The following is a 15,677-nucleotide window of genomic DNA, read 5'->3' as shown; positions in this document are numbered from 1 at the left end:
AGGGAGAGTGACGGAACAACGGAGCAATACTGTAGAGAACTGCACGAGAGAGAGGGATGGAAAACGATGGAAAGAGAGAGGGGCTGCATGGCGAGTTGTTTGGCAGTGTTTACATCTGCCTCACCAGTGGGAGAGATGTGCGTAACATGCAGCGGAGAGCTGTGATCATCATCCGCGTTGGCTAATCACCATGAATGGAGACGCACTGAGGGGCGCGGCCTGTGCTGCCGTACTAGTTGTTGAGTAGAGTAGAAATTTGTGTTTTTAATCAGGTACGGGCCCAAAACTGCTGCTGTGGCTCAGGCTTGTGTTGGGCTTGGACAGAAACTGCTGGCTCCTGTGAGGTATCGTGCCCGACCAAAACTCTACTTACTGCCTAACATACAGTTACATCAGTTAGCCTAATGTCAGGTCACCAACATCGGCCAGACTTGCTTCCTGCCTACCTGTGGTACTGTTAAAATGAGTTAGAAAGGGACAGATAGCTCAGTTACTGAATTTTTTGTAAGATGACGGGAATTATCGTTAGCCAGATCAAGGCTTTGTTAATGTTATCTCTGTAAGGGCTATGCACCATCCCGAAGTAACTTTTGGTGTTATCTATTTGGATATACACAACATCTACCATCCTGTGGTGAATATTTTCTTCCATCGCACACTGTAGTCCTCACCATCGCCGTCTTTAAGCTGTATTGGCTGATGTCCAGAACCAATCTAATAAACACTGCGGTACTTGCTTAAATGGAAAAATTGTCGCCATGTTTCTTTTTGGACAGGTTCTCCAACCTAGCAACAGTATCTAATGGGGGCTGTTAATTACTGAGCTTTAGACGTGCTGGTCGTTCGAATTTGTTACCTCTAGCCAAAGTCAAGCGAGCTGTGTCTAGTTTTTGTCTAAGCTAAGCTAACCGGCTGCTAGCTGTAGCTTCATACTCAAAGTACAGGACTGAGAGTGTTATCAATCTTCTCAGCTAACTCTCGGCAGCATATATGCTGAAAATCACTTAAATGTCACCTACGTCACCAGATTCATCAACAAAATCAAGAGACAAAATGTTGCCACTGGACGTTTCTTCAAACATGTCATTTGCAGGTTACTGTGTTACATTGAAACTTGACGTTTCTTTGCTTTTCAACACGCTGTGGTTAAAGTGTTGTTAGGTGTAGGCACAAATATCACTTGGATATGTTTAAGAAAAGATCATGTTTTGGCTTAAAATACCCAGTTTTGGGGCACAATCCCGGCTTAAAAGGCAACGACGTCTCTGTAATAAACAACTGCCTTTTGTGCCACTATTTTGGCAGGAAATGCAGAGATGTCTCGGTAAAAGACAAACACTTTTTGTGCCAATATACCAGCAGGAAATGCAGCAATGTCTCAGCAAAAAACACCCATGTTTAGTGCCTAAAAATCTGCTGAAAACACAGCAATGACTCCCTATATCACAACTGGTTTTGTTGCTTGTTGGTCTTGAATAGTTGTGGGTTTTCTCTCTGAACTGGGGCCATGATTAAGCCGGGGGCATTCGTATTGTGCTGCTAGAGGTGAAATTCTTGGACCGGTGCAAGATGGACAAAAGCAAAAGCATTCGCCAAAAATGTTCTCATTATCAAGGAAAGATGATGACACGCCATCCGCGATCCTCTCCACCTCCCAATGACAAAGTCAGCTCATGTACTACATCACTCACTACATTAATATGATGCATAAGAATCTTGCAATGTAAGGTATTTGTGGTTTGCAGGAACAAACAACGCCAACATTTCCTCCTGGCGACTGGGCTGGATTTATCCCAAACAACTTGCCATTGCGTTTCGTGAAGTGCACCTTCCAGGACAGAAACCAGGACATTGTTGAAACTTTTCATGAGCTTTAACCCTCTCCAAAACATGCGTGACACACTCTCTCGGCTGAGCTCGACCCAGACGTGACACTATTTTCAGTAAAAGCACCATAGTAACACACTTCCCAAGCTGCCTGCGTTACTGGGTTAGCTCTTTTTCTCGTTGTGCAACACACTAAATGCCTCAATCCCTTGTTCTCAGTTCCCTTTAAGCCCTTGATAAGGAAGTGGACTGAATTTTTTTTTGTCCATTCCAGCGAGAGTGACCTAAAAGACGGCGGGAGATGGGGGAGGTATGTGTTACAGTACAATAGCCAGTAAATCTCTCCGCAGTAACCACACCAGAGCACTGAGCACATGCTTATAGAGGGAGGCTAATCAGCTTTCTGCAGATGGGCTAATGTCCTTACAGTGGCTGAGAGGGGGGCCTATATTTAGCGTCCACTCTCTCCCTCTTAACAAGGGATAACATTGGCCATGTTCTCCTCCCCATAGCTCATCTCTCTCTGCTTAAATTCAGCAGGAGGCCCATACAGGCAGACATGAAGGAGAGCAAGTGATGATGGCATAAAGCTGTGTAGTCACAGTGACACTAAAGGGGAGCTTTGAAAAGCAGTGTGTCGCTTAAAGAAAGTGAAAGTTGGAAATAAAAGAGAGAAAAAAGCAGTATAACAAAGAGTCAGACAGAAGAAAGAAAAAAACATAAAAGAGATCATGAAAGAGAGGCTGAGGAAAATGTTTTTTTCTTAATGTCAGCATGGAAAGTGACATCTGGAGGCTGAGGCCTTCGGGCATTAGAGTAATGCAGACCTGGAGCCAATCTACTCAGTCAGTTACCATGTGTCCCTGGAGACCAAGGCTCTGCTGGTAGTAAGGTCTGTGCACACACACGGCATCTACCTGCTGTTGGAAAGCTAAGAAGGGAAGACCCGAGGAAACCTGGCGTCAAACAGTGGAGAGAAAACTGAAAGCCCTGATGCAGGCCTGGGGTAACATCCAAAAGACAGGAGTGGAAATCCTTTGTTGCCGCCCCACATGCCAGCAGGCATAAAGGCCAGCAACTAAGTACCTGCTGTTGCAATTACACTCGCAGCTAATGAGGTCTGGCAAACGGTGCGATGACGGCTGCTGACGCTCGTTGTGACGTCTCTTGGAGGGGGAACCCGTCAAGCTCAGCTGTGACTTGTTGGCAGCAGCAGCCGTTCCCTCTGGGCCCGAACAAGCATCTCAGGACATTGACCTAATGAAGACTTCCTCTGTCTGTCAGACCTGGGCAGAAAATCCTAAATGCCAGAGCTGTTTACCTCGACTAAACTGAGGTTGGTTAAGGTCCTGTCTGCATGTATACAGATATTAAAATATACAGATTAAAAAAAATCTGTCAACACAACCCTTGTTTTTTAAAATATCTCCGTCCACACTCATTGTCTTTAGCCGTCTCCCACGGTACAAAGGTAGTACCTTTTTTCGACAACCCTTTGTAGAGATCTCATCATCATTAATTCCCCTTCAACATAAGGACAAAGGAGTTCAATCAAAGATACGAGGGATGCTCTGAACATGTGAACATTTTTCTTCCACTCTTCACTGACATTAACCCCACTCTCAAAATTGTCCCATTTGCTAGTTCAACTGGGCCTGATCCAGAACCGCTGTTTCTGGTGGACTTCAAACTGATGGGTCCGTTAGTCCATGAAGTGGTGCAGCAATATGAAGTTGAAATGTGAGTCGCGATTAGTCCGAGCAGTGCTAACAAAACATAAACAAACCAGTAGGTTAGTCCACTGTTGTTACTGTTTTTGCATGTGTGCATGGCATGTTGGGAATTAAAGAGATGCTCCATTTTACAAAACGAAACAAAGCAATCAGAGTTTTCAAAAATCTGCACCTTAGAAGGTGTTTTAAAAAATATGTTTTAGTGACTTAAAACTCAGTTTGCGTGTGGACGAGACGCCAAAACATAGAGGAAAATATCTAAAAATATCTGAATACATTCAGACAGGGTTTGAGGCAAAATGTGTAAAACGCTATGGAGCTAGAACAGTGGCAGTAAGTTTTGGCATTGAATTAAAAAAAAATGCCAGTAAAAAATTAAACAGGTTGAAATAAGTTCCACTGAAAGATAACGTCCTGTATGTTGGTGAGCCGAAGACAATTTTCCACCCTGGTGGACAATAAAGATTTATTCTATTCTATTCTAAAACACAGGAATTAAAAATTATTTTATTTTCATATTTTTTGGCATTTTTTTTCTTTGCGTCACTATTTTTTCAGTCTTTTTTTTTTTTTTACTTACAGTATTTTTATATTTATTAAGATTTATTATTTATTTTTTCAGTTTTAACTTTCTGTCACTGTGTTGGCGTGGAGAGGAGGAGTTTGTGGGGAGGGGGAAAGGAAATCTTGATTTACATAGAATCTGCACACTGAGGAGAGGACGTCTCTTCTTGGCAGTCCTTCAAGAGTGACATGTTGAAAAAATCTGAAGCCTGAAAACTCATCAGAATTTTCTAATAAATAAATGAATTTTTAATTCCTGTTTCATTTTTCAGTTAATTTTTTGTCAGTGCTAATTTTTTATTTAACTGTTCTGGCTCCAGAAAACCATCATGGAGATTGTTAATGTAGCTTGTAGTGTGTGTGTGATGACAATAATACAAAAAATTAAACTGAACAGCTTTTGTCTGTTGGCCTTTTTTTGCTTTTAATTCTCAAGTTGATCAACTTGAACACATTTATCAGATCATTATTTTCATGTCCCAACAGGACAGCAGTTAAAAACAACACGTACAACAGTGAAACAATCTCTTTAGAGCAACAGAAACCCATATGAAACAACTCCGAGCACACTGTACAATGAACACAAGCTAAATCTGCATCTCAGCATAGCCGCCGTGTCCACCTGCGCTGCTCGTCATCAGCCAAAATAAAACACAAATTCGCACATGCCACAAAATACTCAACGACACAGCTTTGAATCTGCCTGCTACATCAGCCGAACACAAACTGTACAAAAATAGAGATTGATAGAAAAATAAGAGATCTGACATGTTTGAGAGAATACGCTGAGTCTCTTGCACTTGTAAAGCTGAAACTGTATATTTTCATGATTATCACAAAATATCTACTTGTCTTATTGCCCTTCAAAAATCCGTCTGATGGTCCTTATCTGTCTTCTACATTTTTTACATACTATTTCCTCATTGTTGAGTGCTTTCCCGTGCTAAGGAGGGATAGCATTTCGACAGCTGTTATCTGCTCACGCAGCCCAAATTTCCACACATCCCAAACTTGACTCTTTTCCATATAAAAGAGAAGAAGAAATATTCGTCGGCCAAAATTCACTGGGCTTACATCATCTTTGAAGCTTTTCAGGCTTCTTGCAGCACATTTGCTGAGAGTATTTTCCTCTGCTGGACCTGTGACAGTAGTATGATTCTGCTCCATTCAAGTGTTGCTCCGCTGCTATATCCCTGCGTACACAACCCGGCCTCCACCCCTATGACAAACCAGTTTGTTGCATTACTGTGAGGCCTGCAGTTGTTTGCAGACGACTCGTTCTCTCTTACACATGGAAACACATTTTACAGTGCATGTCAAAATGACTGTGTACAAATTGTGTACAAAAATTACCACTTTATATTTTTGATAAGAGGAAGAAAATATAAAATTATTATATTTAAGTGTATAAAATGTTTCTAGTGTAATCTGAGAAAACTGGTTGTCCCTGTTTCAGAATGCATTTCAAACACTTTGTTGCTCTACTTTATCTTTTTATGTATTTGAGACTTCACGGTACCCCTGTGGATTTCATCAACCTCTAGCAGTGCTGTTAGGGCTGTGTAACGATAAAAGGACCCTTAAAGTGACACCGCTAACAAAAGAGTATTTCATTCAGCACTCATTTGGAGTGTCGAGAGTATACAGCCACACTTTTGAATGTTTTGGTGGCATCTTGGCACCGGAACTGCCAACTCTGTCAAATACGCCGCGCTCCCCGTCACGACACTACAGACGCTATGGGTTATAGCTGCTGCTGCTGGTCACGCAGACACGTACGCAGCTCTGTTCACTGTACGACAGCTCCCCACAGTAAATAGGAGGGCGGGGAGGTGAGCTTATCGTCCTCCTGCTGCCGATATTGGCTGAAAGTGAAACGATGCTGCTGGATCTGTGAAATATCCAACTTTAAACTGACTTCACCGTGGTGAGGTGACTGCGGCTGGCTTGACAGCAGTGTTTTGGACTGGACTGGAGTGTGGAGCATGTGCAGTCAGCCTGGTTATTATGTCTACAGTCTGCATGGCCACAAACAATGGGCTGCATATGCAACATTACATGGCTAACATTACCTGATGTTATTAACGGGTTTAAAGATTGAGTCGAGGCCTTTTTAGTTTCGGTATGCGTTTGCTGGGCCCCTTAACGGCTCGGTGTTGGATGTTAGCCGCCGCTGCTGCTGTGTTAACTCTTGCTAACCGGGCAGACGTTGGACTGACCGTTTGCTAAGAAAGAGAGAAAGTTTGCTAGTCAGACTCCAGGTGCAAAAAGGATTGAATGCAGTTATCGTTTGACTGGAGACATTTCAATACCACTTACTGCTGGGTTATTTCAGTAGTCACGTTGAAGGCATTGAGTACTGATACGCAGCCCCGAGCACTATGGAGCAATTTTTTTCCAGTAAGTCCTTGTTTGTTTGTAAAACAGTAAAGTTGTAAAGAAGACACCTGCTGGCTAGCAAACATGTATGTAAACAACGCACGGTTTAAAACATTTCAAAAGTCGGCTTTGAGGATGGTTTAGGGGGAAATCACAATATGTGTTTTGGTGAGTAAGACTAAAAGTAAACATCGCATTTGTTTGTTTACAAAACTCCACAGGGCACCTGTAAAGGTCCAGTGTGTGCAGGGTTCATGGCCGTGTATATGAAGAATTTCATACAATATTCATTATAATGTTTTAATTAATTTACAATCACCTGAAAATAAGAATTGTTGTGTTTTGGTCACCTCAGAATGAGATGATTATTTCTACAAACGCAGCAGTTCCTCTTCCAGGGAGTCCACCATGTTGTTCTACAGTAGCCCAGAACAGACAAACAAACACCAGATGTGGGACCAAGTCAGTGTTTCGCTGGCTAACACTGGCACATTTACAGAAGTATTGAATAATGTGCGTAGTAAAAGAAAAATCTCAGAATGGAAAAATGTCTTTAACTTTTTCTTTCCACATTAGTTTGATGGAAAGAACCAAGTATCTTCAAGTCAAAAGGCTAACGTCCAAGTGAAGTCACGAGTCATTGGTGTGAAGTGAGGTCACAAGTTGCAAGTCTTTTTTGATTTTGCCCAGTCGAGTCTAAAGTCATCAAATTTGTGACTCAAGTCATGTGACTTGAGTCCAAACCCCTGCCAAACACTCATTTCAGATAGGGTCATTAACATTTTTGTGATGGCAAGAGTTGTTCTACACTTCTGTCACATGGGACATGTTTCAGTTCTGCTGCCTCCCTGCTACAGGCCACTAAATCCTTCACACTGGACCTTTAAGTAAGATTAAGTTTTATATTTGAAATCTGTCCATTAAAATGCATTTTGCATCTACCAAAGTGTACAAGAACACTTCAACATGTTGCTCACATGCATTTTGATATGGGCCTACATGTGATGAAACTGTAGTTTGAAATGCATTATGGGTAAAACCTTTACATATCCAAATACATTTTTTTTATGTAGGATTTCACCCCCCAACAGATGACTTCATTATCTCCTTGCTTTGATAAACAGCTTTTGGGTTTTCAAGTTGTGCACCTTATTTTGCAATCCAATAAAACTGCAGATAAGAGCAGATGATGAGATTATGTTGCTACTTCCTCTTTGGTAATCAGGATGTGTGTTCAGCGAGCAGGACCGCAGATAACAGCAGAGTCTCGAACTAAACATTGTCAAAATAAAAACAGTTGTTTGAAAGCCTCCCTCAGTGTAAGAGACCTCACTCAGCGTAGGTAACCTCTCTGTGCCACAGTACATTCATTATCACCTTGAAGATCAATGAGACAATTAGACGACTCAACTCTACGATAAAGAATCACAAAAAATATCTTTTCCCTTTAGGCTCTTTCTAGGCACTTAAAGAAAATTATTCCTGTACAGAAATAAAGCATGCATTGTTCTGTTGTTTTTTGTTGTTGTGTGTGTATGTGTGTGTGTGTGTGTGTGTATGTGTGTGTGTGTGTCTCAGAATTCAGATAAAGTTGAGTATCAAAGTAGATCTTTGGATTTGTAAACAGTATCCAGTTCCTCATTTTGCATTGTCTGTGAAAAAGAGTCCTGTGCAAGCACATGGAAAAGGTCAGAAGGTTGCAGTTGTTGTTTGACCATAAATCAATACCTTCAGTACGTCATGTGTGTCCTCCGTTACTCTCTGCGACTGTGTATGAGTTTGTTTTGGTTGTTAATGCGAAGAGGATGCCGATATCATACATGTTCATTACTTCAAATGTGAGTTCCTTAAAATATGATCATATCCAGGCTGTCGTTGACCTGATCGACGAGGGTCGATCAGGTCGATCTTGATGTGAGAACCCTATAAGTGATAGGTCAGCTGCTCTTATTGGCGTCTCTCCCTGTGTGCTCAGCTCCTCCTGCTGTGACACTCTACCCCCGGGAGAAGCTTTTCTCTGGCCCACGGCCGTGATCCAACTTCCTTGTCCTCATTTCCCTTCCTTCCTTTATTCTCATCTTTTATCTGTCTAATTTTGTCCCATGTTCTTCCTTCTCTCATTTCCCTCAATTTCCCATCTCAAGGAGAAGAGATAAAAAGGATCCATCCCTTTTAAGGAGGTTCCACCAGTTACACAAAAGCGCATGGACGTACAGAAAGGTTAGTTACAGGGCAACCAGGTGGCGTACATGGGATGGTGCTGAGGGGGGATGTACTGCTGAGGAGGGGAGGGAGGACAAGGGTAGATAGGCTGAACCTGCGCTACGTAATAGTTGCTGAAGTTGCCATCTGAGACATAAGGAGCCGGCTGGTAGAAGCAGGTGACATTGGCGGCGTTGGGGATGGCGTTCTGTTCGGCCAGGACCCGCAGCGCCAGCGATGAGATGAGGCTGAGCGTCTGACGCCTCTCGTGGCCCATCAGGCACACCGTGCTCTCCTGCACCACCTCGTACAGCGTGGCCAGATAGTCGTACTTCCTGTCCTCCAGGTCTACAAAGTGATTCTGCAGGTAGGACTCGAGCTTCCTCCTCTGCTCGCTCACATCGGGAAAGTCTATGAAGAAGCGCGAGCACATGTAGCGCTGCAACAGCTTCATCTCAGCATCCGAGGCTGCGCGGAAACCCCGCACCAGCAGGTGGCAGTACTTCAGCAAACCCCCACCTCGAATCTCCTCGGGACTTCTGGTGCAGATGAGGCGCTTGCGCAGGTGATCAAGGGCGGTGGGGAAGTCGCCATAGACACTCTCCCCGAGGATTGTGGGGTGGAAAGTGGCAGCCATGGGGTGCTCCGAGCACTCGTAGAAGAGAAGAAGGGAGTCCAGGCGGATCTGGAAGGAGTCCACGCTGAACTCAAACTGCCGTCTAAGAGAGTCCACGAACTTGAGCTCCACGTTCTTGCCGCGGTTGTTGGAGAGCGAGATGAGACTCCAGCGGTCTGAGTCGTTGCACACTTTCACCATCTTCTGCACGTAGGCCTCCTAAAACACACACGAATCAAACATTAGGTTCACCAAGTCTAATGTGTCTCGTTTGTGCAAGTTTTGAATCGATGACTGAAAAATGAAGTCAAGAAATTAAAGACATTGGGCGTTTTTGGACCAAACACATCTGGGGACTCTCTGAGACGAACCACCCGCTGGGCAGCTCCCCCGAGACCTTCATACCTCCACAGTCTGTTTTTGTGTTTGCATTCGCACTGCCAATAGGAACACTGAAGTAACACACTGTAAGAGCGCTAACGGTTGATATAGCACCGTCACTGGAATTGGAATTTGCAAAGTCGCACATATCGTACTCTCTCATTGTTTGTCAGCTAAGTTATTTTTTTGTGTTGACGTCTCATTAGCTCTTAATCTTGTTTGTAATAAAATATAGGGATGTCAAAAATTAACTATTAATCAGTTGACTGCAGAGAATATTTTTGACCCGTTACACATCTCAGTCAAACGTTAATTTTGCTAACGTCACTGCTGGTAATGTCTCGACCCAACAACGTTGCTGTAGGAACCTTGTGCGCACCCTCCAGTATCCCACCAATGTTACCCCTGTGAGTAAGTGGCTAAGTTTTGAGGCACATGCCCCCTTTAGCATTGTTGACTGTCGTTGGCTCTATTAGCACCGTTAGCAGTGTCAGCATGGCTAGGGGTGCTAACATACTTAACAATGCTACAGTGGTTTTGTAGGGCACCAGCCAGGTTTGGGGTGGGAGCTAGCTAGCAGCGCCGTTCACTTGGCAATCAACGTCACTGCTGGTAATGTCCTGACCCAACAATGTTGCTGTGGAATCCTTGTACCTGCCCTCCAGTCTCTCCCCTTGTCACCTGAGTGAGTAAGCAGCTCAGTTTTGAGGCACAAGCCCCCTTTAGCATCGTTAACTATTGATAGCACCATTAGCAGTGTCAGCAAGGCTAGTGGTGCTACCATAGTTAGCGATGCTAAAGGGGGATTTGGCTTGCTTAGGGCACAGAATATGCTAGGTCTGGCACTGTGTCCATTTGTTCATGTTTTCTTCCTTTTTTATGTTACCAGCTGTTGTTTGTGTTATTTATTGTTTACACAACTAACTTTTTTTTTTTTTTTAAATTGCGGTTACCGGTGCTGCACTGGTTGCATTTGACCAATCAATGTACACTTACATCACAAGCTAAAAAAGTCCACTAAACAGCATTCTCAGAACTACAAACACTCCTAGTCCTTAGGGTGCAGACACAGTAAAAAGGGGAATTCTTCAAACTAAGAGAAAGTCCCTGGGGTCCGAAAAGGCCTATTGTTGGAAATAATAGTTACACAAAGGTGGATACAGGTAGATATAACTTCCATATTCATACTCCTAAATCAGAGAACACACATGCATGTAGTTAACAACACATAATAAACCGTAATAAAAACACGTGACTGTGTTTAAGTTATAAAGGCTACTGGAACATAATCAGAACAAATAACAGGCTACAGTGGTGAGTGTCAGATTTTCTTTTTTCCATCACACAGAGGCCTTCTGCCTTTTCTCTGTCGAACCCACTAACTCCTCCTCCTCTTCTCTTTTCCTCCTTTCACAGCTGTAATATAGTGTTTTTAGTTTTTTTGCACCAGTGCATCAAATTGTCTTATTCTTCTGAAAACACCATGTACCCGTGGTGATGTTTAAAAATTATTAATCTTACGCGGAGATCTTCTGGATTAAAAAAAAAAAACTGCCTTAGTTTGGCTTCAACAGCCGGACATTAATGTTATTTGCAGCAGATAAAAATCTTGGATTCAGTCTGTTAGTCATGATGTTTTGCTGATCACATCTGTTGGTGGGCCATTAGTAGCCTGGGTAGTCCTCTGTATCCAGGTAACTGAGGGCCGACTTATTAATGTGGATCCGACTCCAATTGGATTAGACAGAATCCTCTTTGAATTGGAAACCAACCTTTTTACTATTTGAAGGCTCATATCTCTGTGAAGGCTGAGTGTATTCAGGTCAGATCTCAATACTGTTTTGGCAAGATTTATTTCCATTTAAAGTGCATTTGCAGACAGAAAGGGTGTGCATGACTGGGAAACACATCCAGTGTGTGGTGTGTAACTAAATGTGTATGGAAGTAAAGATGTTCACTATGTTTTTTTTTGTCAGGTTAAGTTTGAAAATTAAAAGATAAAATCATATGAGTTGTAAGATATAAGTCCATACATTACCTTTAAGGTCACTGGTGTGATCTTTTCTTTATTCACTCCCTCGGGCAAGAAGTCCAGCAGAGAGTCCAGCACTATATCTTTGACTATCTGAAACTCCATCTCTCCCTTGAGCTCGGCGCAGAATATCAAGTCCAGATCTTTCCACCCCAGCCCGCTGTCCTCGTGCAGGACGTAGCTGGCCGCGGAGCCGTTCAGTCGCACCTCCCGGACATGTATCCGCTTCTCCTCCATGCGGCTGCGGACCACCTTCACGATGTCCCGCGGCTTCACCTCCAGAGTGGGGAAGCTCCAGCGGCCGTGGATGGGGATGGAGCCGGTGAGGATGGTGTCCAGCCGCTGCACTTGCTCCCAGTTGAGCACGCTGAGGTTGATGCTCTCCCCGTCCGAGCAGCTGTCGGCCGCCGCACACTCAACACTCTCGTCCATGTTGAGAAGAGGTAGACAGAAGGATGTAAACGGTAAAACTTTCCACTAACTCCTGCTGGAGCAGTGGCATAAGTCAGCTGCAACTTTGTGAAGAATTAAACGTTCAGAGCTGATGGCGATCATAACAACGAGATGCTGGACGGCCGAGCGTCTCTACGCATGACGGAAAGAACTAGCTGGGCGGTGTTATGCCTGTCCTACTTCTTACATAAAGTCTGCAGCCCAGACAAATTCAATTCATGAGCTTTCCAGCCGTAAGGCTTAGTCACTGTCCAGCATCTGCTGCCCCGCTGCGCGTTTCGCTCCGCTCCGTCGCCAAACTCTGGAAACCAGACATCCACTGTAAAGGAAATGAAACGACTCTTCTTCACTTTGTCAGCTTCTCACCACGTCCCGGAGGCTCACTGGCGCATCCATCACGGCCGAGCAAACGTCTCATCCACCGCACAAGTTTTACTTCTGTCTTCTTTGACTCACTTTTACGCACAGATTATCGCGCGTCCCCGCTGCGCAACAACTTTACGCATTCGTTTTTTAAGACGGCTACACCTCTCCACTGCACACCTACTTTCACAAAGTGGTGTTCGGCTGCTTTTCCTTTACATTTTGGCCGTTTGTTGCTCGTTGGTACTGCGTGACACCACAGAGGTCCCACTCCACAGCTGCTGGAGAAGTTGTGAACAAAGTGCTTCCCGTCTGAGAGGCGTGGGGGCGGGTCGCGTTGATTGACAGCCCACACCTACTAATAGCTACCGCCGCTTCCCATGGTTACTTTGAGTGGCTGCAAGACCGGAGACTGAGGCGTGTCTGGGGAATGGGCGTAACGAGAGAGGAGAAGGAGACAGATTGGACACTGACCCCCTCATCAAAAACTTTTCTCGCTTTGAATCGGTTTCTCGGCTCTCCTTCTCTGGAGATGCCAAGGAAGCAGACACCCCATCACTGCCCTGCAATTAGCATCATCAATAAGGGCACTGTTCACACTTCTGCTCCTTATTATTCAATTTGACTTTTATCTGGTACAATTATGATCCAAATAGTTGCTGCACAAGTTTCCCTTTCCCAAATAGCGTGCACAGTCACATATAATAAAACTCACTCTGGATGACAGCAAAGTGTAAATCATATCTTATATTACAGCTCCTCAGGAGTCTGATCATTCACAGGTGAGGCTGGTTATACACACACACACACGCACACACACACACGCACGCACGCCCTCTAGAGGTGGTTTTTCACCCTCTATCATTGGCCCTGCAGGCATTTGTGAGCACCAGCACACAGTTACTTCACACACCTGAAATTAAATTGCAGACTGGTTTATCACCAGTATGTAAAGTTGAATTAATGAACAATTCAATGAAAAATATCTGTCTTTAGTGCGTGTTTGTGATGGGCACCTCTGACATGTAGGGTGTGAGTCGTCTGTCAGTATGTAGGCTATAGGCCACATCGTCTCTGCTGGTCAGTTGTCATGAAGAATCTATCAGTGCAGAGCTTGGCGCGGAGACCTGCGTCACTGCAGACGAGCCCATAAACCAGCTTACCGCAGATTACCCTGTATGTGCACACGTTCACACAGAGACATGCAGGCATGCGCACATAGACGCGTATGTGCACGCTTACACCTCTGCAGATAATGCTTGTGCCACTTTGTGGTGTTATTACTACAGCTCTATGCATCATAAAACATTGACAAACACACACTGTGCATACTATGCAGTAGTTTAAAACCTGTGATATCTGAAAATGTCTGTGTCTGATAACACTTGATCTGCCAAGCACTCCAGCCATATGGGCATAGATATGACATGCAATAGTCTATGTCTTTTAAAATAAGGTGCTTAGGTCAAATTTACTGAGATAAAAAGCTGTGTTTATCTATTCAGTGAAGTGCATGGGTGTTGTTTTCACTTCTTTTTTTTATCGAGTCGTACTGGGAAAATGGAGAGCAGAGCAGTAAGTATGAGGTAAACAAAGATCACTATCACAGTTCTGTATGTAACTTCTTTTAAAAAGATTATTTCATGGGAGTTTTTGTCTTTGATGACAGGATAGGTTTTTTTTTTTTAGGTGTGAGGACGAATGACATGCAGCACGGGGCTGTGGGCTGGAATCAAACCTGAAGCCACTGAAGCGAGGACACTGCCTTTGTACATGGCGTGTCCATCCTACTTACTGAGCCACTGGGTGCCCCATGCATGTAAATTTTAACATGCATTGAGTTTGTTTTATTGCCAATAGGTGAACAGGTTGTAATGTTTCTGGGAAAATCAAAAGGATGTGACATAATGTGCATTCCTGTGCCTTACATCTCCTCAGCTCCACCACAGACCTAAGTGTGCAACCGCAGCTAACATTAGCTAAGAAATGGAGAACGCCACTGTCAACAATCGACCGGCACCCACCGCAACACAGAGTCAACAAATGTTGTGTGATGTGAAGACAGACCTTCACGTAGTGCCATGTAGCAGCAGGAATGTGCAGTGTTTGAATTCAGCCAGAGCAAGGCCAAGGGTCAGATGACTGGGCCACACTGCCTGCATACTAAACCGCTGTGGCTCACATGCATGGGGGTGTTCACACAGATAGCGTTGCTGCTGCGGCGCTGCTGCTATGAGTACTGTATTTCTTTAAGATAATTTTTTGGGGGGATTTTTGCCTTTTTTTTGATAGGACAATCTAAGCATGAGAGAGGTGGGGATGACATACAGTAAAGGGCTGCTGCTGGAATCAAACCCTCTGCCTTCATATATGGGATGCCTGCTCTACCCACTAAGCCACCGGGTGCCCCATAATGACTGTATTTCCACAATTAAAAGCCGATACTTCAAATTTATGGGGTCGTGTGAGCCACTGCATTGTCAACAACACAGTCCTGCAATATTTCACAATAAAAAGCCATGTGTTAACAAATGAAGTTATTCTGTCGACAGAAACATTGTCGGATGGCTTTTCATTTGAACAGAAAAACGGGAAGTGTTGAGTTAAAAAGACATATTTTTATTTTTTTCATGTCTGTGATGGATTAAAACATTGAAACTGTAGTAAAAGGTGGCGTTATGTCAGTGTGATCATCAAAAGACCATTTTCACTGTCTATTTTCTGAGAACTGTGTGTGTCACATGGAAAAAAATGGGCGAGCCTCCGACTCTTTAGGTGCTCTAAAGCTGAGGGAGGACCATGTCTGAGCACCACTGCTTACATGGGCAGTGTGGCTGCTCTAACCTGTTAACATGGATGCCGGGACAGCCTCTATCTTAGCAAGTAGAGCGCCCCCCCATGTAGGCTGAGTTCTTTGCAGCGGCCTGGGTTTGACTCCAACCGTCAGCCCTTTGCTGCATATCATCCCGTTTCTCTTCCTGTCACTCTCTAGCTGCACTGTAATTAAGGTAATAAAAGCCCAAAAAATAATCTTAAAAAACAAACAAACAAACAAACAAAAAACATGGATGGGGTTCCACGATGCACATGCACTGCTCACACAGGCAGCGTAGCCTGGGTGTGAGCG

General features: G+C 44.0%; 1 protein-coding gene and 1 long non-coding RNA gene across 2 annotated transcripts; one reads left to right on the top strand and one right to left on the bottom strand.

Annotated features, from left to right (window-relative positions):
* Window positions 1–3,639: 3,639 nt before the first annotated feature.
* On the top strand, window positions 3,640–4,695 carry LOC126398900 (uncharacterized). Its single transcript, XR_007570832.1, has 2 exons — window positions 3,640–3,740; window positions 3,779–4,695. It is a non-coding gene; the product is annotated as an uncharacterized LOC126398900 (long non-coding RNA).
* LOC126398899 (terminal nucleotidyltransferase 5A-like) lies at window positions 4,523–12,846 on the bottom strand. Its single transcript, XM_050058538.1, has 2 exons — window positions 11,741–12,846; window positions 4,523–9,540 (listed from the first exon to the last, which is right to left on the bottom strand). The coding sequence occupies exons 1-2, from the start codon at window positions 12,164–12,166 to the stop codon at window positions 8,725–8,727; spliced, it is 1,242 nt and encodes a 413-aa protein (XP_049914495.1). The 5' UTR covers window positions 12,167–12,846; the 3' UTR covers window positions 4,523–8,724.
* Between the last annotated feature and the right edge of the window lie 2,831 nt (window positions 12,847–15,677).

This window comes from Epinephelus moara, chromosome 12 (genome assembly GCF_006386435.1).
Source record: "Epinephelus moara isolate mb chromosome 12, YSFRI_EMoa_1.0, whole genome shotgun sequence".
In the NCBI taxonomy this organism is placed as follows: Eukaryota; Metazoa; Chordata; class Actinopteri; order Perciformes; family Serranidae; genus Epinephelus; species Epinephelus moara.
Note: the sequence above shows the minus strand (reverse complement) of the source record. Positions and strands in the feature narration are given on the sequence as shown.